The sequence below is a fragment of the Gastrolobium bilobum genome, unplaced genomic scaffold (genome assembly GCF_033153095.1).
Source record: "Gastrolobium bilobum isolate Gb01-03AN ecotype WA unplaced genomic scaffold, APGP_CSIRO_Gbil_v1 utg21466, whole genome shotgun sequence".
NCBI lineage: Eukaryota > Viridiplantae > Streptophyta > Magnoliopsida > Fabales > Fabaceae > Gastrolobium > Gastrolobium bilobum.
Window position 1 is genome coordinate 30,263 of NW_026895308.1, and position 24,255 is coordinate 54,517.

General features: G+C 31.9%; 1 protein-coding gene across 1 annotated transcript; it reads right to left on the reverse strand.

Annotated features, from left to right (window-relative positions):
* Positions 1-13,749: 13,749 nt before the first annotated feature.
* On the reverse strand, positions 13,750-15,419 carry LOC133305071 (probable BOI-related E3 ubiquitin-protein ligase 3). The gene is made up of 3 exons (XM_061505199.1): positions 15,109-15,419; positions 14,651-15,017; positions 13,750-14,557 (listed from the first exon to the last, which is right to left on the reverse strand). Exons 1-3 carry the CDS (start codon positions 15,168-15,170, stop codon positions 13,898-13,900), a joined length of 1,089 nt encoding a protein of 362 aa, XP_061361183.1. The 5' UTR covers positions 15,171-15,419; the 3' UTR covers positions 13,750-13,897.
* Positions 15,420-24,255: the final 8,836 nt, after the last annotated feature.

The following is a 24,255-nucleotide window of genomic DNA, read 5'->3' on the forward strand; positions in this document are numbered from 1 at the left end:
TGGAAATTTTATGTACCAAAAAAAAAAAAAGATTGGAAATTTTGGGGGATTCCAATGTGCAATGCACCACTCAACCAAAACACTTTCATGAGATGTGCCATTTGACAAACTCAGTACTTGAAATTAAAAATTCCCTCGTTTGACACATCCTAATTATCTTCAAAGACACCATTTTAGACAAAGTTACCATTTCTTTAATCAACAAAGAGGGGTCTATATAATATTGTTTGGATTTTTAAATTAATCATATATATCACCATCACCATCAATTCAACCTTGATGACGATATGCAAATGGTCCCACACACATTCATCAATGTGGATGCACTAAAAAAGGATTATGCTTATTAGGTTTAAGAGCTAGACAACCGTCCTTCACAATTGCAAGTTACATTTTAATTCTTCCAATCAACTATACATGTTCATTATTATATTTATAGGTGTTCTTTTCCTTATTTATCTATGTTAAATTGATCCAAATGTTCAATCATGCCTAGGTCAAATCATGTTTAATCCTTGTGTTTACTTTAAAAATGAGATCAAAATTCATTGTAACGAATATGGGGTCCATGATTGCTCATACTGCTTTAAGTAGACGCCTAACTAATGATGCCAAACGTTGAAAACAAATTCATCAACTTCTATATATATAATTTGAACTCATCACCTCCTTTGAAAATAAAAGTGAGTAAAAAAAAATTAAAGATAATGATCGTTCATTATGTTGGTGATTCAACCACTCCAATCTCTTAAATAAACTTTTGGCATGCACATTGCAGCTTTTTAAGCCAATATTCGTAGTTCATGGTTGCAAAATCAATAACATATAGCGCTCCAAAATGAATGCGCAAAAGCATATTTTTTTATTAAAATGTTATATGTTAGTACTTAGTACCCCCTTTCTAAGCAATTAGAAGACAAGCATATGACATAGTAAGACAACGACCTCTCAATTTCAAAGTACAATAGTTGGAAATTGCAATAAATAAATAAATGTGAGGAGGGAAAACAAACAACCACCTAGAATATGATATCTAACATAACAAGATTCCTAATGGGCAATCAAATTCAACACGGCACATTGATGAAAAATTGGAAATTTATATAGATCATGCATTTGGGTATCACGATATGATCTATATCCATTGCAAAATAAATAAAAAATAGTCAAAAATATATTTTTGTCTCAACGTAGGGTGAGAAGTGACCCAATTGAATGCTTCCACAGTCAATAATTGAATAAAGAAAAATTAGTCAATTTCATGGTGCAGAGTTTGATCCATCATATAAAGGTGGGTGGCACAGACAATTTCAAAGAGAGATAGAGAAACAAATGCTACTCAACGAGGATATGGGTTGTCAATGAATTATAAAATATTATAAAAAAGACACTTATTTATATAAATGCTAAAAATATTCAATGGTTTAAATTGCAATCAAATGCAGGCCAAAGATTATGTCCACTAGTGTCAGAATTCTGAAGCCTGCCTGCAATACAATAAATATTTTTTGTTAAGATAAAGATTTATATTATTTTATAAAAGCATACCCAAAGCGAATCATTCTTGATTAGGTAATATATTGTTCACTAACTTTTGCCTAGATTCCTAGGTAGAAACATCCTTCCTAATTCTATATTTTTTTCCCCTTTTTTTTATAATTATTCAGGTGGTAAGTCCAACTCCACAAGCTAGGTGACTACTATTATTATAATAATCCTTTCTAATATTGTTAAAAAAAATACTTATAAACATTATTCTTTTAGTGATATGATAACAAAGAGTCAAACGATAGCATGGATAAGTTTTATGCCAATTCAAAATCGAAATTAAATTATTCAACCCAGTAGATAAAATAATTAATTAGTTGATGAAACCTATATGGTTCTTTTGATTTATATTACCTTTAAGCAATAAAGATTATGATGATATTAAATACATCTTTAAGCAATCAAGATTATGATGATATAAATTATAAAATTGACAAGATTATGGAGGATGAGTGGGAATCAGATTCACGTGTTTTGGAGGTCTGCCGGTCACAAAGGGACAGATGGTCCTAATCTTGTGGGGGCCCACAAGAGGCCCAAAGATCCCATCCTACAAAAAAAAATCAAATCTTCTCATTATTTTTGTGTTGTCCTTGTTAGGGACTCCTCACTAAATGCTACCTTTGGCGTTTGTACATGTCCTACGTGGGCTCCTTCCTAAGGGGTTGTGACTTGCTCTGTCCCCCAATTACATCAAATCAACAAACATCATTTTTTTGCTTTTTTCCGTATGCATACATAAATCTCTCTTGGCCCATCCAAACAGTGAATTGAAGGGTACTGAGACACTGTGTGGAGGAGGGTGGTGGTGGTGACTTGTCCATTGATTTGGAAGCTTTGGCTCTTGAATTGCACAATGAACATGGAACAAGGTGGTGACTAATGCTACCTAAGCTATAGTTGCTTTTCAAATAGACGGCACTATGTTCTTATTTTTTTATTATTAGTATTTTTTTTTATTGGATGAATGTGACCACAGATAATAGGAGCTGATTCCAATGTGATATACACCAACTACTTTTGCAATTTGACCCATTTATTTACGGGAAATCTCTACTTCTCCTTTTACCCGAGGAAAAAAACTCCTGCAGCAATTTATTTTAATTATATATTATGGATAATATATAATTATAATGATAAAAAAAAAATTCTCTCCCTCAAGTTAGTTAACAATATATGAGAAAAGAAAAAAAAAATTATTATTATAACTATATACTACATATAAAACATAATTAGTCTCATAGCCGGCTCAAAGAGTCGAAGCTCGTGGGGATACCGGAGAGAGCCAACTCGTCTCAAAGAGATAATTAGGGTTGGGTAACTCCAAAAAAAAAAAAAAAACATAATTACAATCAGTTGATGTGAAAAAATTTCTTTGCAACAATAGTAGAAAAAATTCACCCTTTGTTTATTTCTTGATATTTTTTAAATGTTTTTCTTATATTCACGGTAACTCTTTTTCTTTTTCATTTTTACACTAATTTACTTTCAAAATCTTATTTGCTTATGATAAAAGTTCAGAGTCACACTTTAAGGATAGACAATAATTGCAATCTTTTTATACTACAAGAATCTAATTATATTTTTTAAGGATGAATTATATTTTCTAAATACCCTCATGATTCATATGGGGTAAAGAAGTTCCCACATATATGAGACTAATCATAAGTCGAGCGGCATAATAATTATTCAGCTTTTATTTTAAATGTCTTTTTCAAGATTCAAATCCCTACTCTTTTAATAGTTCATCCATCCTGAAACTCATATTATTACTTAAATCAACACTTACGACGAATTAGATCTTATGAATATTTACACGATCCACACGTAGGGAAATAAAGTCATACAAAATAGGAGACTTATCACAAGTCGGTAGTATAACAATTATTCAATTTATTTTATTGCAGAGGTTCTTTTCTGGAATTGAATCCTTATTTTTTAATTGTTCATCCATCTTCAAACTCATATTATTAGTTAAATCAACCCTCAAAATTATTGCAGATGCTAATCTCCTACTAGTCTAAATTGTTAGACATTCCAACAGTGTTAAATTAATGCGCTCTATAAAATGACATTGTTTATATATTTTTTGTTAAACAATTTTTCGAATAGGGTTATTCTAATTTTTTTTGCCAGCTAATTTTAAATGTGTACCGTTTGAGGACTATAAGTCCACTATGTTCCCTTCTGAGGTGGAGTCACTGTATGGGTTATACCTCCAGCACAGGTAGAGACCAAGCTAGAATATATAGTTCCAAGTATGAAGCTAATCCGATGATAAGGGGGGATTGGGTGTGTGTGTATGTGACTCAAGATAAATGGGCAAAATAATGATACATAAGATGCCTCTTCTTGTGTATGGAGAGGGGTATTTATAGGAAAAGGTGACGTTGATCTTGTATGGGTTGGTGAGGAGGGGGTCAACTCTCATTGGGATTTGCTAAGGGTGGCAGTGATGCACCCCCTGTGTCTGGCAATGTCAGCATGTGACAAAGGGCAGTTACCTCTTATGGCCCTTGGGGCGGTCTTCTTGGGAGTTATAATTCCAAAATGAGACATTTTAGTGTCTCACCTAAGGAGCACCATCGTTTTGGGGCAGTGAGACTGAGGGTTGGTAGGGCTTACGTAAATAAGGGTTTGGGCTTAGACCTTAGAGCATTATGTCGTTGGGCCATCCAGAACAAAATGTATAACAGTTAATGTAAAGATCACATAGTATCATCAACTTTATTTGTAGTTTATTAAAAAAATGTGAAAAGATATATTGATTGGAAGTAAAAAACTCACATAAAGACAAATATGAGGTTGATGATAGTCTTTATCATCATATAATTTCATGAAGTCGATTATTTTTCGAGTTTTATTATTCTCCTTTAATATAAGATAGGTATCTTATGTTGTAGAGATAAAATGGGTGGGTCCCACCATTATAAGAAAAAAGAAAAAAAATGAGGTGCGAAAATCGAAGTGAGAGAGTAGGAGAGAAGTAATCTTATGTAAAAGGAGAGTAATATTTCCTTTATTTTTCATGCCACTTTTCCCCTTCACCGAAATAATGCGTGTTATCTATTGATCGAAACTTAGGCCTACAAGTGTTGCCTTTAATTAAATTGATTTATATAAATGTACATCTAAATAACTTTTCAGCCTGGTGTGGTTTTGACATATAGCAAAGCTAATAGAAGCGACGTATTACGATTTACGATTCTCACAAAGCGAGAAAAAATAATTTTTATGTCTCATGTGTCATTTTCCGTACAATGACATTTTGATTTTTATTTCTTTGTAAATGCTATAACTTAATGCAATTGAAATTATAGAATGTACATGGAATTCAATCACATTATTCCATTTTGAAGATGCAAACGCGCTATATGCCAGCAAAATGTAGTTCTTGTATTTCAAATGAAGTAATACACACGACAATGAATTTAAATTTGATGATTTGATATTTCACAGTGGATGGCTACATTCACCTTTAACCTTTACATTTTATTAGATATCCTTCAAAATACATAAGTCCTAAGAGAAAAACATCTCTTTATGTCTTGGATTTAAGTAGTTTATGCTCAATGCCAAGGCTCCAATTTCTCTTATTTTTCTCATAATATTTTTATTCAGTGTTTTAAAATCTCACCTCATCCTGGGGTCCACCCCTCCGGATCACTGATCCCCCTCTCTATGAGAGTTCGGGTTAGTAGTTAGACCCTACTTGCATGTTGACCCCTGTAACTCTCGAAACCTCCCGGTTGAACTTGTGACTCCCGGTTCAGAGGGGTTGAAAGGGTCACTGCATCTTTTAAAAAGAAATTATACACGAAATGACATCGTTTAATGCGTAAAAATCAAAAAACAAAACAAAAACTCGTTGTTGCCTAGAATTAGAACTAAATCTGAAATTTGAATCGTTCTTCTTCTTCTCTTCTGATCTTCTTTCCTAGACCCAGATCCAGTCTCCCTGTTCCGGTGATCTCCTCCACTGTGCCGGTTCTTCTCTCCCACCGTTAATTTATCATGTCGCCGCCTCTCCTCTGCTATTTTCTATTGTGTAAGAGATCTCCTTTCATATACTGTTGCAGGTGCATGAGAAAGACAAAAAGGGTTTGAGTTTGATGATATAAATTTTCATTAAATACATTAGAATATGTGTTTTATACTTTGATAGTTTTACTTTGATTAGCTTGTGAATATTGACTTGAAGATGTAATTGGTTAAATTATGTTAAGTATATTTGGAATCTTTAATGATTGGTGGTTTGATGTTTTTGAATTTTTCATATAGAATATATATTTATATTTTTTTAATGTATAAATCGGGTTAGCGAAGTAAATCTGTGATCCTCCGGTTGAATCCATGACCCCTGACTTCAGTCAAATCGATAATCGGGTCAGATTTTTAAACACTGTTTTTATGGTTATACTCTTAATCTGGTTTGGTGATTTTTGGTACACCTCCAAAGTTATTTTTTGGTGGGGATGTTTAGTTTTGCGGACTCCATAACTGTTTTTATATTTTTTAATGAGTTATGAGGATTTCGATAAAAAAAAAAACTGGTTGATATTATTTGAAAGGTTAAGTACTTCGCACTACATGAAGTGATTTGTGAACTCCCCAAATTAGACTTTGTAAAATTCGTTAAAAAATTTATGAAAATATAAAATAAAAGTTTCATTGTGCCAGTACGCAGAACTAAACACCTCCACTGAAAATAACTTTGGGGACATGATAACTCATTAACTCCCCAAATGGTTAAACATAGCTGATTGTGATATGGATCTGGATCCTCTAATGTGAAAAATCACATGACATGGTAAAGTGGAAAATCATAACCATACAAAAGTGGATCAACGGTAATAAAAGAGAAGAGAGAAAAAATAGTAAAATAGGTAGTTACAAAATCATAACCATTGATTTAACTTTGTATAGTTGTGATCTTCTCACATGACCGTGTAATTGTAAAGAATCTTGGGATACACCACCCCAAAAGTTAGCTCAAAGGGTGGGAGTGCTCAGGGCCTTATAAATGCCACATTGGTTGCACATAGAACCAATGTGGGACTATATATCTTAACACGCCTCCCTCACACAAGAGTCAATTGGGCTTGAATAGTGGACCATGCAACAGGCTCAACCTACCTGTGCTAAAAAACGCCACAAGAGAAAGTGGGGGGCAGCAAGGCTCTGATACCATGTAAAGAACCTTGGGATACACCACCCCAAAAGCTAGCTCAAAGGGTGGGAGTGCTCAAGGCCTTATAAATGTCACATTAGTTGCACATACAACCAATGTGGAACTATATATCTCAACAGTAATGTTTTTTCTTACATTAGAGGATCCATTTCCTTGTGATATACCATAATTAGATTTTGTGCTTCTATCATCATGTTCTTAGATTAATCTTTGAGCTTCCTTTTTTTATTTTTTGGGCGTGTCATTGGCGAAAAAAAAGTTAATATGCGTTTAATATGAAAATTAATTGTTCACCAAATTATCAGATCGCATTAGATGAGATTCATTAAAACTCATTTGTAACTAGTTTAAACATAGAAGAAAAAAAATGTAAATTTAATGACTTGATATATTCTACTCTATTCTTTTTTAATATTTATATGGGATATGATACTATACTTATATTTTTTATATTTATTTTATTAAAAAAATTTCAATATTATTAGATCATAATTTCAACCAAAAACGGAAGGAGAGGGAAATAATAAAGATTGGTTAAAATTGTGATTTAATGGAAAGAAATAGATAAAATGTGTATAAAAAAATAAAAATAATATCTTATCCTTTATTATATATATTTCAAGTTAAGCAAACTTTTTAATGTAGTAAAAGAATCTCATCCTTTTTATCTTCAATGTGAGTAATCTATGCTTAATTCATACATCCCCATAGATGTATCGATTTTTTTGTTTCCATCCTTTTACCGTTATACCCTGGTATTTCAGATTTCTCTGTTATTTTTCTATTTGTTCTTGTTTATAGGTCATTACATTATTTTTATTATTCAAATATTCACAGTTAGCTTGACATTCATTTATAAGCTGTTAACACATATTTAATATTATTATTATTAATTATTTATAAACGTTATTAATATAATTAATTTTATTGAAAAAACAGCATAAACAACATTATCCATTGTTTACAACTTTACATAATTCTTAAAGTGATATCTTGCCCAATAATATATTTATATCAATCAAATATACTATTTGCATGTAGATAATAATATAGATGCTTGCAATCTTCAACGTACATGTCACGCTCTCAGGTTGCACGATATTTTAGTTTTGTGAGGAGTTATACATTCTCTCTCCATCACCCACTCCTTTTTATATCTTCTAATTTTCTCCAACCCAATTAATAAGCCTTCTCTCTGCACCTTTTATTTTTAATAACAGTGACATGTTTCATTTTAATAAAAAGAAAAGGAAAAGCATAATATATTTACATTCAATTATAGTTACTCATATTTATCTAAATGACTTACGTAGTTAATAAATTAGAATCATTTAAAAATAAAAAAAATAATTGAATTAAAAATAAAAAAAATTATACTTATAATATCTTATGATACTTATAATTGAATCACATTTATCTAAATGACTTACGTACGTTGATCGAATGGTTCTGATTTAACTTTTTAAAACTTTGTTTTCTTCACTATATTTAATATTATTTATTTATTTTCACCTTTGTATGATTATGATATCCTATATTTAATATGAAACATATCAATTACGGAGAATAATAATCATATAAAGGTTAAAATAAATATAACTATTGAATCTACATCAGCGATCTGACGATAAAATAAACTGATAGTGATATTAATAGCAAAATTAATTGGTAATAATAATATCCTATCATTATATTGAAGTTTATCATTTCTCATATTATAGGAGATAAATTTATTTTCTACGCACATATAAAAATATGTGTTTCTCTTTCTCTTCTTTATATTGGCCTACATCTATATGGGTTTCATATAAATTTATGAAAAAAGTATGTTTTATTTTAAAGGATGTAAAATTGTGTTATTCTAAGTGGGAAAAAGAGATAGATCATTTGGTGACAGAGTGGACAAAAAAAAGTGTGGATCACACCTCTTTGTGAGAGTAAAATAATATAAATTGTATCATTTAAAAGGAAAAACATTTTTTCATGAAGTAGGATCCTTTGACACCAGTGTCAAATTTGAAGTTTGACACCTCATGCGATAGCTATTAGATAAAAAAAGATCAATGGTGTCACATGCTTATAAATCAGAGTCGTAGATCTTTTTTGATCTAACGATTATCATATGAGGTGTCAAATTTCAAATTTGACACTAATGTCAAAGGGTCTACCTCTTTTTTCATATATATTTATATATAGATCCTCTTTTTTCATATATATATATATATATATATATATATATATATATATATATGTGTGTGTGTGTAGGATATTCTTACACCGATGTAAAAGTTAAAAGTCTTACACTCAATCTTGACCATTGATCCACTTGTATCCATTAGCTCACATTATTAAAAAAATTGAGCCCTTAGATATAAATGAGTTTAACGGACAAGATTAAGAGTGTAATTTACACTGGTGTAAAATGATCCTGACCCATATATATATATATATATATATGGTATAAGATCCTTTGACGTTGATGTTAAATTTAAAATTTGACACCTAATCTGAGAGCCATCAGATCAAAAAATATTAGTGGTGTCACATGCTTATACATTAGAGTCGTTGATCTTTTTTGATCTAATGACTCTCTGATGAAGTGTCTAACTTTAAATTTGACAGTGCTGTCAAAAGATCATATATATATATATATATAAAGGGATAGTATTCTTTGATACTGGTGTCAAATTTTGAAATTCGACATCAAATCCTAACCTTTGATTTTCATCAATCAACGGTTTTCATTTATTCAGAATTAATATTAATAAATGATAACTAATATTAGTATCAAAAAACCTATTCTTTATATATAAGAAATAATTTTTTTTTTTAACGGAATAAAAGAAAAACATGACTCTCGTTGCCTTATCCTAAAAGGCTAAAACAAAAAACGTGTCCAAGATCCCCACCTCCTTTGGTGATCATTGTCTTCAACTACAGGTGAGTGGTGAGACATCTCACAAACAAAACAAAAACAAAATTACATAAAAAAAGAAGAGATTTGCATTCATCATGCAACATGAAAAAAAAATTCTTACACACATAGTATTTTATGGGATTCACTTTTTTTAAGCAAAAAAAAAAAAATAAAGCATGAAAAACAAATCTATATAACATGACACAATCACTTTTAATACAACATAACTCTTATAAAATCTAAAAAGAAAATTGACCACTCGCGTGTCCCTAACACGTATTTCAACACAAATTTCATTCTTATAATCTTCTTCTTTTCCCCATTTTCAAGGGTGAGAAAGAAAAAAAAATCAAAATACTGAAATAGTGCCCTTCCATTCGGAAAAAGCCGTTCATTATTCAGTCAGATTCAGAAACACAATCAGCACTGTTGAACAAAAACAAAAAGAGTAAGAATAGCAGTGAACTACGATAAAGGTTACCATTTTTAACCGCGTGCCGTGAAATATCAACTGCAAGGGATCTTATTTTGTACAACTGTACCCGCATAATAATTAGTCAGTCAGGACCACCGTACCTACCTTGGTTACAGTAAATTTTTATTATTCTTATCTTAGCCAGTATAATTAATAAATGAGTTTAACGTTCCTTTTACAATTTTAGCACACATAATATTTTAATAATATTTATAAAATGTCTTTATTTTTTAAATTTTTTCAAAATAGACATTATTTTAAAATTGTAAGAAATCATTTTATCTTTATTGTAAGAAACCGTTATTTCATAATAAAATTAGATATTTAAGTATTTAACAATGGATTAAATATATCTTCTGTTGTTGTAAAATGACTATTTTCATGTCACAGACATAAGAGAGCATGTGAAGCCCACAGGTAAGTAGAGAGAAATATAGGTAAATTCCACTTAAAATTTGAGTCAACTACACAATCTCTTTTCTCCTATCAAATGAGAGATACAAAGCCCTTTAACAATAATAGAAAATGAACTCTTTTACAATGTTTTATTAGTGTGAGATAAACATAAAGAGAGAATATAATTTTGATAAGTATTGTTTAGAGTGAAAATTTTCAATACGATACGAAAAATTCATATTTAGGTCCATCCATTTTTAGATTCGAATTATGTTTGCGGTGGCAAAAATTAACTTAAATAAATTTGTATTACATATCAACCCCTTTACCACAACGATGTTGTCTATAGATCAAATGATTATCAATCCAAAATTAATCTGTATTATAGATTATTTGTGTCATGTAGTATTATAAATAAATTATTTATATTTTATCATATTTTGTCAACCCACATAATATTTAACATAATTTGGATTTGCAAATTATTGGTATCATATTATGTCATATCAACTCATAAAGTAAAATAATCATATTCGTATCAAAAAAATTAATCATCTCATCATATCTTGTCAATCCGGATAATATTTAACATAATTAGGATTTGTAAATTATTCTATGATATTCTATCATATCAACTCATAAAATAAAATAATGATATCCTAGTCACAAAATTTAAACTGATCTTAAATTCATATGGCATTAGTAATAAGTATAATCATAGTAATAATTATGATGTGTATGTGTTATTGAATGGAAATGGATCCTCTCAATGAAAGAAAAAAACATAACATTATCATGTAGAAAGATTACAATCATAGAAAAAAAAAGAAATCAACGGTTATAATTTTATAATTATTTATTATAATATTTTTCTCTCTCATCTTTTATTACTATTTTTTTTTTTTTGTATAATTACGATTCTTCATGTAACCGTAGCATCCAAATCCTTAGGTGCTGTTTCGTTGAGGATGTAACAGCCCCAAACCCTGTAGCATGATATTGTCCGCTTTGCCCCGCGCACAAGCACCGTCGAGCTCACGGTTTTGATATTGTCCGCTTTGCCCCGCGCACAAGCACCGTCGAGCTCACGGTTTTGTTTCTTGGGACACCCCACAAAAGGCCTCACACTAGAAGAGGTATCCACACCCTTATAAGGTATGCTTCATTCCCCTCTCCAACCGATGTGGGACATTACATCCTCCCCCACTGGGAATACAGCGTCCCCGCTGTACACACCGGTCCAGGGCCAGGCGCTGATACCAAATGTAACAGTCTCAAACCCTGTAGCATGATATTGTCCGCTTTGCCCCGCACACAAGCATCGTCGAGCTCACGGTTTTATTTCTTGGGACACCCCACAAAAGTCCTCACACTAGAAGAGGTATCCACACCCTTATAAGGCATGCTTCGTTCCCCTCTTCAACCGATGTGGGACATTACAGAGGAGATTTTGAAAGATCCCTAAGCAAATCATCTTGGGAAAACACAAAGTCTATGTTTGGTACACAAGATTCATTAATGTTTCTCATCTATGCCATTTGCATAGCAATCCCTTTTTGGTAGATGATAGCTAGGCATTGGCACTATTTAGAAAGCTTTATTGAACATGGGTTTTTGTGGATAGCCAGCAAAATTGCAAAAAGCAAAAATGAAGCAACCGAAAATACCCTTCTTGGCTTAATATGAATCACAGGGACTAGGGTTGTTAACACTATCAACTATGCTTCATTCTCTCGTCAATTCTGAATGCCAAGTTAGCAACGAATTCATGCCATGATCTCCTTGGTTGCAACGAATTCAACAAAGGATACAGAACAGAAAATAGGAAATATATCAGCCCCATTCAGTATCTCGGACATGTTTGTTATCCTTAATTGCAATGGCTGCTATGGCTAACACATTTCAACCATCTAGAAATAGAGGAACTCAGCACCAACCCACAACGAATTCAACTATGGCTAACACATTTTTCATTGTCTCTGTTCTCTATTTTCTTTTCTTTTTTGTTTTAAAATTTTTAATAACAGATATTTTTGTGATTGTCACTTATTTCTCCATCTATATTTTACCTCAAACCAAACCTAGATTTTATAAATCTTACCGAATTTGTCCGGTAAAATTTGTTCAAACCAAACAACTTTTTACATTTTACTACCTAACTCATTTTTCAACTATTTCTCTATCAATTACATTTTTCTAGTATTCAAAAAATTTCTCCTCAACCAAACGCCTTTTGGTGAATTGTCATCCCTAACTATTACTTGCTAGAGTGAAACTAGGTCGCACAGTATGCTCTTATAGGACACGCCTTACTCAACCATAACATCTTTTCCTTCTCTTTCTCACTCCTCAAAACAGATCGATAATCTCGACCTGCACCGCCTCCGAAATTAACACCATCTTTTATTTTATTTTTGCATTTTCGTTGAAAAGGGAGAAAACGCATCAGCATAATAAAACGCCGTTGTCCTCTCTACGCGATGTAGGGCTATCAATTTCGTCAATCACCCCAATAATCGGAGCAGGTTTGGTTTCCCAGACTTTTTCTTCACCTCACACCCTCTCTCTCTCTCATATTTTTTATTTCTTTAAAATAAAAAAATAATAGCTTTCTATTTTTTTTGGCAGTGTTGGGAACCACCGGTTTACAGTGTCGGGTTCCGCATTGGCCTTTGGTCCAAAGGCTGAACTCTTAAGAAATGGCCGTTGCAGGCACTCTTTAAAAAACAGCGACATTTGCGCGCGTGCGACGTGTCAGCTTTTGCCACCGTTTCTCTACGACGAGAACTGCTAGGGTAGAATAGACCAACCACATCCACCACACATTTAAGAACACCATATATCATAAGGCTCCACTAGGAACATAAAAACACCATCAAATGCACACACAACAATGCAACCACCAAATACTTGACACTAATTGTTCCAACTTAATAAATGATTTTAAGAATAGTGTGTTTAAATTTAATATAACATGCTTCGAACCGACTCAAAGTAAAATAAGAAACTGGATAATGTAAGAAAAAACATTGCAATTATATTCTCTAATTTCTTGGCTAAATATTACGAGCAAAGATATTCTAACTACCAAAAATTCTTACTATCACCATTGGATAAAAAAAAAATTATTAACAAAAATTTGAAGAGAGTTGATAATTAAATAGATAGTAAATTGATAGTGAAAATTTTTGGTAACGAGAATATCTCTCTTCAAACGTTATATTATATATATGTGCAAAACAAAATAAGAGTAAAACAAAAAGCATATAGACAATAAAAAATGGACATATTTTGGAATTTTAACTTTTCCATCTTGTGAAATATAGGTCTTTTTTGTGGGGTTGATCAAGGTCCTAATTAATTTCTACATTTAGGACATGTTAACATGGACACTAGCAGTCTTGTAGGATTTACAGACAGGACAAGTGTGTAGGGTAGACCCACAAACAGTACAGAGACACAGGTGCCTGCACGGCAAAATCAGCATACACGACTCCACTTTCCCACAGTTCCTGCACAATCTGCTGCTGCTGCTCCTACTGCTGTTGCCAATGCTATAGCCAACACCCCCACCAACTTCTTCCCCTTCATCCTTATCCTTCGCACCCGCGCACACTGCTAACGTGCGCCACCCTTTCACATTATTACTCTCGTAACCATCTTCATGATGATCACTGTCTGTGCTGCCACAATAGGATTGTGCATCGTCCATCACTGCCGCTCCAGCATAGGGCACGGTGGTGCCGCCGTCAACGACGGAGCTTCCGCCTCGTTGCGCCAGCAATTGCTCGAGGTTGGAGCGTAAAGCATTGGCGGTGGCTTCGTTGGTTTGTGCCAAGTCACGCCATATTTGATTCTCCATGCAAAGTGACTTTACCCTTTCTTCCAAAGCCCAATTCAGTTTCTCAATCTTCTCTATCTCATCCTCTTTCGCCTTCAGCTTCTTCATAACGGTAAATTCTATTGCCTCCATGATCCTCTTCGCTTGCCTCTTTCGCTTTTCGTGTATCTCCATTCTCACCTTTTCCATCTGAGCATCAAATAATAGTAAGAAAGATCAGATTTTGAAGCAAACCCAGAAAAGTAAATTTGTGTATTTGGATAGGACTAATATAAAACTTACGTTTTGTACAATGAGATTGTCAACGTCAAGTTGCTGTTGTTGAACCTGAAGAGTAATATCTTGGCCCAGAAATGAGAAGGAATTGAAACTCTTGTGAGGTTGAGTGGTTGGGAGGGAATAGATGTTAGTTGAATTTGAATTTTCCCTTGAACGCTTACTTGGAAAGTGAAGATTGTAGGTGAGACAGCTATCAGATTTCACGGCGGTTTTCTGATGAAAAGAATCTGCTACTGCTAGATATGGCGGTGGTAACAGAGTCTCCCCTGTGGCTGTGGTGGTTCCAGATAGTGGCAGCTGTGAACAATTATTACCTATCACCTGATTGTTGTAAAGATTGATGCTTGACTCAATGGGGTTCATCATTTCCCTGTAGATTCATGTCCCAATAAGCTTAATTTCTGAGACATTGCATAACAGACCCATAATCAAAGAATAGAGGAGAAAGAAAAGGTACATACCAGTTGCAGTTGCCTATGAGTTGAGGGTGGAAGAGGTTGAGATGGCCAGCTTCAACAGCCATGTTGATGATCTATATATTTGCTTCACTCGCTACCTTTGTAGCTAAGAAAGGATATATATGCTTTGTTGGTATCTTCCCTATATACGTCTAGCTCAGAAATTATGTATTTGTTGGGGGTCTTCACACTCTGTCTATATGCGTTTATAGAGTGGGATCTTATTTGAGGTCTTAGCTGGAGTGGTTTGAGAGAGCACTATGTAAGGGAAAGAAGGAGCAAAAGTACAAGTAGTGATAGAAAACTGAAGAGAGAAAAATGGCATGCAAATACGGGTGGCAGTGCTGTATGGTGGGGTTTTATTAAGGGTTTCTTTCGGTCCACTCATTGAATAATTTTAATTTAAAATAAATAATAATAATAAAAAGACTGTGTTTTGTTTTAGTGGGAGATCTTTTTGTCTATAACCGTGACAAGAGAGATTTTATGAGGCAGGTCGTAGTTATGGCCAATTTATAGGGGCATTTCGGTAATATGAATCCGTCTATGTCGTAACTGGAGATCGGGTAACCAAGTACCTTACCTCTGCTTTCTCCTTTAACCGATAGTTAAATAGTAAAAAAATTATTTTTATATTTATATTAAAAAATGAAAGTGCCACGTACTACCTGCCGACTAGAGGTGCCGCGTGGCACCGCTAGAATCCAACAAAGTTGTTTTTTGTTTAATATTTTATTTTTTAATGTTGGTGTTTCTTTTCTATCTTCTGGTCGTCCAAGGAAGAACAACGTGAAAAAGGTAGGGCCCGCGAGTGTGGGGTTAAACATGTGTGTGGCAGGGTTGTGGGGGAACAGTACAAGGTGAGGCTGGTGGGGCACGTGCGAGCTGCCAGCGTGGAACCGGGCGTGGGACCCGGAAAAGAGAGAGAAAAAAAAGGAGTACGGTGTACCAGGTTCTAAGGGGAAGGGCTTTTTGGCAGTTTCCTTTTGATTTTGAGTTTTTTTTTTTAAAATTTTTTTTAAATTTTTTGTGTGAAGAAAAAGTTTCGTTGTTGTTTGTACTTTGTTGGTTGAGTCATGGTGGTAGCATGGGAAACGTTGCTCGTACCTATGGACAAAGCTATCTGCCACGTGTCCTTGTTTTGAGTTCGTGTGTTACGTTTGGTTTATGTTTTGGTCCACACTCCCATTATGATGCATCTATCCCCTGTGGAAATCCGTGGCCCTTTGGAAATTTCAAGGCTCTTCACTCGGTCATGTTTAAATGCTTCATGAGACTTTGGTTTTCTTATACTTTGTATTAATTCTACGATTATTTTAACTGATGAAGCTTGAAATAAGTTAAACAAAAATTGCAAAATAAAGTTTTTCGATGCAATTGAAGCTTTTGATCAATTATTTATTAATGTAACGTGAGTGAGATGTGTACGTGTATTATATTGTATTGATTTTACACAAGTTGTGCATGGGAGGTGATATATGATTTAAACATACATTGATAAATAATTTATTAAAAGAAAACCATAAAACAATGCATGGCAATTAAATGAATAAATAGATAGTGCCACCATGAATGTTGGCTCAGATGATAAACTCGTTCAATCTGAATACCTGAACAATGGTAAACTTTTCCTTCTGAGCGTAGTTGATGTTGGTGGTGCAATTGACACAATAGGATATCTGTACTTGCAATCAGCAAATCAGCAATCAGAGATCAGCAGTCAGCAGAGACTCTAACCCTAAGTTAATAAGAGATCAGTGTAGTAAATGTAATTAAGTTATATTTATACCTAAGGTATGAATATTCGATACTTATGGTAAAATAAATTGAAAATATTCTGTTTCTATAAGCGTGGGATTATCAGATATCTTTTTAAAGATATTTCTTATTAGGAATAAATAACTGTAATTCAATTATATAAGAAGAGATTGAGGTAGGACTCGACTAGATATAGGACCCAATACATCGATCGGAATTCGGAACAATAAGATTAAACAAATCGATACAGTTTTATTACAATTATGTCTTTATTTTCAAATGAGTTTTTTTTTATTATTATTACCAATAGAAAATAAAAATGCATTGAACTTAGATGAGATAGTTAGATAGACATCAATTAAGAGATTAAATTTTAAATTTTGAAATGATAATACATCTCTTTCATATACATGTGAAATGAAAAATGAAAGGTATGCTTTAACTACTAATAATTAACGTTGAACTTTTGTGCAGATATCAAATTTGTCAGGTGCTGGACTTCAACTTTTTTTTGAATGCGTATGCTTTCATCCGTTGAATTTGTCCTGCAAATCTGAATTTCTAGTTAAGTCTAATTAATTCGAGATTGTCAGGCTTTGATATATATAACATTCTGAATCTCACACTTTGTCCATATCCACCGGTTCACAAATTAATTAAAATTTCGAAGTTGTGGATAGACATAGACGTGTTGAATCCATTATTGGTTTGTAGCTAGTTATATCCATGGTTGCGTGTATAATGTTATCCTTGTAACTTGTTTAGATCATCTTAAAAAATTAGCTTATAAAAAGCCTTAAAATATTTAATTTTATTTTATCGATTATTAATTTTTTTAGTTACCCATCCATAATTATATTTTTGAGCCAATAATTTGACTCCTCCAACATCTCACAAAATTTGACTCTTTTAATAAGTAAAGTAAAATTCATTTGCTTGAATTTTTTATTCCCCTATTCCAATAAAGTAGAACTGGATTTTGGTGGTGAAATGGTAGACTTAAAATCTTGTGCTACAGAGTGTGAAGGTAATCGGTTATGAGACTAATTTAAGATGCGAAATAGATCTGGAATGGAGATATTAAAGTGACACGTAAGGATTGAGTCGGAGCTCTTTCCTTTCCACTGTTAGCTCCTTTGTTACCCACTTAACTATTGCTAAATTATTGAATTTAAAACTTAGCAAGTTTGATGAAGATTTTAAGTTTGTGGTTCCGATTTTCTCGATTACGATGATAAAATAAAGTACTTTATTTATATTAATCTGAACAACAATTCAGTTCAAATTTGAGCGGTGATTAATTTGTTTGTTTTATCATATCAAAATGGAAAAAAATCAAAAACCTTCATAAGAAAATCATATCGGCTATTCAATTCGGGGAGAATATTTCTTAAGCCACTTTAGATAAGTTTATCAATAGCTACTCATTTATAACTATGTTCTCCCAGGAGAACATAGTTATAACATTAAAGTTGTTTTTTCTTCTTCTCTATGTCAGCAAACAGGTTCTGAAAAGTAAATGAGGAGAGAGAAAAAAAATTAACTTTTAATGTTATAATTATATTCTCCCGAGAGAACATAGTTATAAAATATAGTTGTAGATAAGCTTATCTAAAGTGACTATAGAAATGTTTACCCCATATATATATATATATATGCTTATCATTGTATACACATAGTAACACCTTTATGAATATTATCTCTCATAAGCAATTGAATATATATGATTTTTGTTAATTTCTTTGTGATTTTATTGAGAGTTAACAGAATCTTTCTATAACATTGATTTCAAATCGAAAACTGCATTTTATCACGGGGTACTAATATTATTGTCTATTGATTAGTTCTGATTTTATCCATTGTACAAAAATTAATGCTTTAGAGTTTTCTTCTGAAAAGTTATACTTTCAATCTTTTTTCTTTTATAACTTCTTACAATTACTTTTATGATTGTCAGATCATAATCAAATCAATAGTTCTAAAATGATATTGAATGAGAGTCATTAATTTTATTTTAATCCAACAAGCATAAAAGTGGTTGTAATGCAAAAAAATACCCTTTGAAAAACTATACCAACCATGACATAAAAAAAATTTAAAAGTATAACCCTTCTCATGCTTGTAATCATATATAATATTAATATTTTATTTATAATTCAATGTTTTATCTAGTAAGAATATTTTTGACATTTTATATAATAAGAAATTTTTTAATATTCAAGTGATAAAGTTATATATTTTGTAATCACATCAATTAATCCAAATAATAATTTTAAAATCATAGAAAGTTAAGTAATAGATGTTGCATGCCTGTAACTATTTTAATGCGGTGGAAGTGAATTTTTTTTATATTTTCATTTTACACCACAAGTAATAAACATACATAGGAATATAAATGTATATATTAGGCTTGTTTGAACTTGTTTGATACTATAAGTTTATATTATAAGTTATAACATTTTTAGTTGTTTGGTGAGACCATCGTATAATATAAGCTTATACAGTAATGTCCTTTAATACAATAAAATGATGTATAACTTATTCAGGTCCAAGGGGTGGAATAAGGCTTGATAAGCGGTTCATGTATTAATATTGCTGATTAGTGCAATTCTCAAGAATTAATATATCATTTTAATATTAATATATTAAAAAAAATTCAATATGTTAATTTTTAAAAATTAAAAAAAATTATTTTTATAAAAATTAATATATTTTTTGGATACACCGATCAATAGATTTTCTATAAAAGTTAATATAATATGACATATTTTGAAGAATTATATAAATTATTTATTAAATGATGCTTTTGTCAAAAAAAAAAATTTATCATATATAATATTACACAGTACATTACCAAATACTGAATTATATTAGCTTATACAATATATTAGCTTATATAATATCATGTCAAATATTAAATAGTATTAAAATTTAATCAAGTCTTATACAATCAGATCTTATATTATCAGATCTTATATTATCAGACTGGTTTTATCTTACGTTGTGCACCAAATATGCCCTTAATACAAAATTCAACGGGAAAAACTATTACATATCTTGCTACCAAAAAGAAAAAAATATATATCAATTTAATTGAAATTGATGTATTAAATGATAATTTCTCTCCATCTCAATATAAGATATTTTTTTGATATAGAACCTCAATATTTGATTTAAATCTATACTTTGTGCTCACCTTCTCTCCATCTCTACTCTGTATAGATCTTGCTTTAAATTCTAGACGTGCAATCTCATTAATTATGCACACATATGTTGGTGCCGTTTCAGTACAAAAACAAGTTGATTATTTAGGTTTTATCATTCCTTGGTCAATATAACAACAACGAGACATAGATGGAGATGTAGCTTTCCTAAAAAGTTGACATGCATATGCTTTTATTATGATTGTTATTTGTTATTATGGGGTAGCTAGGCACTAGGACAAGGAGGGGCTGCAATTATATTCAATTTTCTGCACAACAAGCTCAAACAAAATAAGACCATACGATGTTGTTGCAGGATTTTGATTGTATTTTATTTTTTTGCATGTTTTTTGCTTTAACATTTAATATTTGTTTGCATATCTAATCTTGCACATGCTAGCTTGCTTTTAGGAGACAAAATGACAAATACATTAGTCTCTTATTAAAGTGCCAACTAAGGAAATGTCGCCAAAATTTAACTCCCAAATCGATATCAACTGACCCATGAAAAAATTTAAAAACTTCAAAGCAAAATCTAATTAATGGCGGTGCCAACCAAGGATTCCCCAACTTGGTTGTTAGTATTACATGCAAATGTTGATTAGCACCCAACGGATCAATTGAGGTGCTTAACCTGACATAAAATATGATTAATAGCATTAAAGGGTGGGCATGAGTCGGCCTGAACCAAATTTTTAGCTGAACCGAATCAAATTATTTTTAGCTTTTCAGAATCGGTTCAGAATCATTTCAAAATAGGTTTGGAAATGATTCGAAATCGGGTTATTTTTCAGAACCAAATCATGTTTCACAACGGTTCAGAACCATCTTAGAATCGATTCGAGTATGCAAAACTAATCCGAACAGGTTTTCGAATCAGTTCTTTTGATTTGGTTTAATGTTTTAACTAGTTAATAAAACATCTTCGATTCTTAAAAGGGAAATACTACTCTCATTTTATACGAGATAGTTATCTTATTTTCTTTCACTTCGAAAACCGTACCTCCTCTTTTTTTCTTTTTCTTTTTTGCTTTTAAATGGTGGGCCCTATTTGGATTTACTCTATTGCATGAGAGAACTACTCTCATGTAACATTAGAATAATATTTCCCTTCTTAAAATTAGTTAGTTTAGAAAAATGTGGATCGATTCGGTTCAATTCAATTATTTTCCATACTCCTAATAAGCATCATGTTAGAGAGATATAAAATAATTAATTTAGCCTCACTCAATGCCTTAAGGTTTTGGGTTTAAGTGGAGCTTATCATGCCTTAAGATTTTGGGTTGAAGTGATTCTTTAACATGGTATCAAAGATTCAATGACCATAAAGTCATAGTTCGATCTTTACTGCCCCCACTTATGGAATTAAATAAACATAATGTAAACCAAAATTTGGACCTATGCAATAATTCACGCTTCAAGTCCAAAGGGCTCTTGCGTATGAGGGAGTGTTTTAGAAAATATTATAAACCATTAAAATTTAAAAAGGCTCTCATCCAATACCTTAAGGTTTTGGGTTGAGGTGATTTTTTCATGGTATCAGAGCTTCAGTGACCACGAGGTCACGAGTTCGATCCTCACTGCCTCCACTTTCAGGTGAAATTAAAAAAAATACAAGGCAGACAAAAAAAAATAGACTTGTGCAGCACAAGCCAGACCAATAATGAACTTATGTCATATTCACGCTTCAAGTCCAAAATACTCTTACACAAGAGATGTGTTAGAAAGATATAAAAAATTAATTTAGCCTCATCAAATACTTTAAAGTTTTAGATTAAAGTCACAGTTATCATATCACAAGATAAGAGAGATTAATTTAACAGATGATTAAGTTTATTACAAAGTAATAGTGAGCTGCACAAGGCAGGCGGGCCGTACAGACAGAGAAACCAAGGATTATTAATGTCTAGCAATTTGGCTTGATTTTTTTCCCCCTACACTTTGATATTCCCGATAGCTTAATGTAACTTCAAATTTGGCTTTAATGTCAGAATAGAAATGTGTATTTTTAAAAAGATGGGGACATTAATATTGTTATATTATTATGAAAATGGAAATGAGTGGGACGTGATCATGAAGTAACATGAATTATTATTACATAATGATCTTGGCAGAAAAAAGGAAATGGCTATTGTATATGGAGGGCCATCTTTTTCCTTGTTTTGAAAACTATAACCTTTTTTTTTTTTTTCCTTCTGAAAAAGTATGGCCCTATGCATTAAATAGGACGAAAAGTAAGAGAACATTGAAATTAACCCAATTAATTAGCCAAAGAATTTGAGGTTTAAACAATTGCCAACCTTATCAAGTTTCTTGAAAAAGTGAGATGAGTTAGCTAGACAGAAAAAGGAGTCATAGCAAGATGAGTAAATGAGAAGTAGGTGCTAGGTTTGATTCCACCTCGTCAACTCTCTTCATATTTCCATCTCATTCTAGCTCCATTATTGCTCATATACACTCCCAACCATATTGACTCTACTTTATTTTAACCACCAAAGAAAATAATAAGAAAAAGTAAGCAAAAGTTGGGGAGAAAAAAAAAAGAGGGGTCATAAAACAACTACATTTTGATTAATTAGTTTATAGTGGAGGATGAATATTAGAGGGATCATGTGTGTTCTATGCTTGCCCCACTTTTAAGGGTAAATTGTTTGCATCTTGACTTGTGGGAATAGTTTGTGTTGAATATATCTTTTTTTTTTTTTCCTTTTTCTCCATTCAACTTAAAGTTTTTGTTATTCTCCATGTGATTTCTACACCCCCTTTTAATTCTCACATAATGAGAATCTCCTACTTTCTCTCCATCTGGCTTTGTTTTCTTTCTTTGGGAATCTCATTTATCACCTCCACTCCACAATACAAGCATATAAAACCAATCTTTGAACATGTCGAGCATCAATCTCTCACTTTCTCTTTGTCAGTCATTGTGATGAGAGAGAAAAACAAAGGTTGATAATTAATGAAGGAGGATCTTCTGCATGACAAAGTGGAACTGAAAGAACACTTTATTTTTTATTTTTTATTTATGTTTTCAAAGTTTTTTTAATTTTTTAAATTTTTGACTGTGTTATGACAAGTTTTTGCTGAAATGGGTCTGTGAGTTGAACTATCATTATATCTTGTATTGGAAACATACCTTACTTGTGCTCAGGATACTTGAAAAGTGGGTAGCTTTATATCTATCTATGGCCAACCAAAAAATTTGACCGTTAGGTTGGAAGGAGTGAATTTCAGATAAATTGCATGCACTCATCGGTGGGGTGTCTTTTGTGGACCCCCCCCCCCCCCCCCCCCCCTCTTAAAATAAAGCAAGAGTACTTGATTCTTTTCCTATGTTAGCTTACTGATAAATATTTATGAGTTTTAATAAGAGTTATCTCGCAGGAAAAGTGATTGTATAATATTATAGAGATTCGTTTTATGTGTCATAATTTTTTTTTTTCAAAAAGTGTGGGCTCCACAAAATATTATGTGCGTATAAAAATTTGTTGTGTCATGTTAAATGACAAATGCAAACCCCAATATTTATATGTTTGGTTGAATTCTTTTAAGGGGTTTGCATTTATCATTTAACATCATCGTAAAAAATTTCTTACACACACAATATTTTGTGGGATCCGCATGTTTTGAAAAAAAAAAATTATGGCATGCAAAACGAATCTCTATAACATAACACAATCATTTTTTTTACAACGTAACTCTTATAAAACCTTTCTTTTAAATACTGATAAATATTTATATGTTTGGTTGAATTCTTTTAAATAATGATTTTAACCATATATATATATATATGGGATATATTTTTCTTATGTTGTAGGAAAAAAATTACCTCATGTTATAGAAATAAAAGTATAAGTGGGATCCACAGGTAAGAGGAGAGAGAAAAAAGAGTGGTGGGACCCAACCCTTTTTTGTGTGTGTAGAAAAGTTGTTTATCTCATGTAAAATGAGATAAAAATAACCCTATATATATATGGGGCAGGTTATATTGACAAACTTTTTCGTTTACAAACTCTTACAAACTACACTATATTCTCCTGGGAGAACACTGGTTACAATGTTATCCCGGGAGAACATAGTGTAATTTGTAAAAAAAATTTAAAAAAGTTTGTAAACGGATCCTTCCCCTATATATATATATGTAATTTATATTTTTGCAGCTGTTGTACGTGCAGCAATCAAATACTTA

Bases quoted from the DNA above. Each gene is read 5' to 3' on its own strand.
- LOC133305071 (XM_061505199.1), bottom strand. From the start codon at position 15,170: ATGGCTGTTGAAGCTGGCCATCTCAACCTCTTCCACCCTCAACTCATA. The intron at 15,018-15,108 runs GTATGTACCTTT...ATGAATCTACAG, and splicing joins CTCATAGGCAACTGCAACTG to GGAAATGATGAACCCCATTG. The intron at 14,558-14,650 runs GTAAGTTTTATA...TTTGATGCTCAG, and splicing joins ACAATCTCATTGTACAAAAC to ATGGAAAAGGTGAGAATGGA.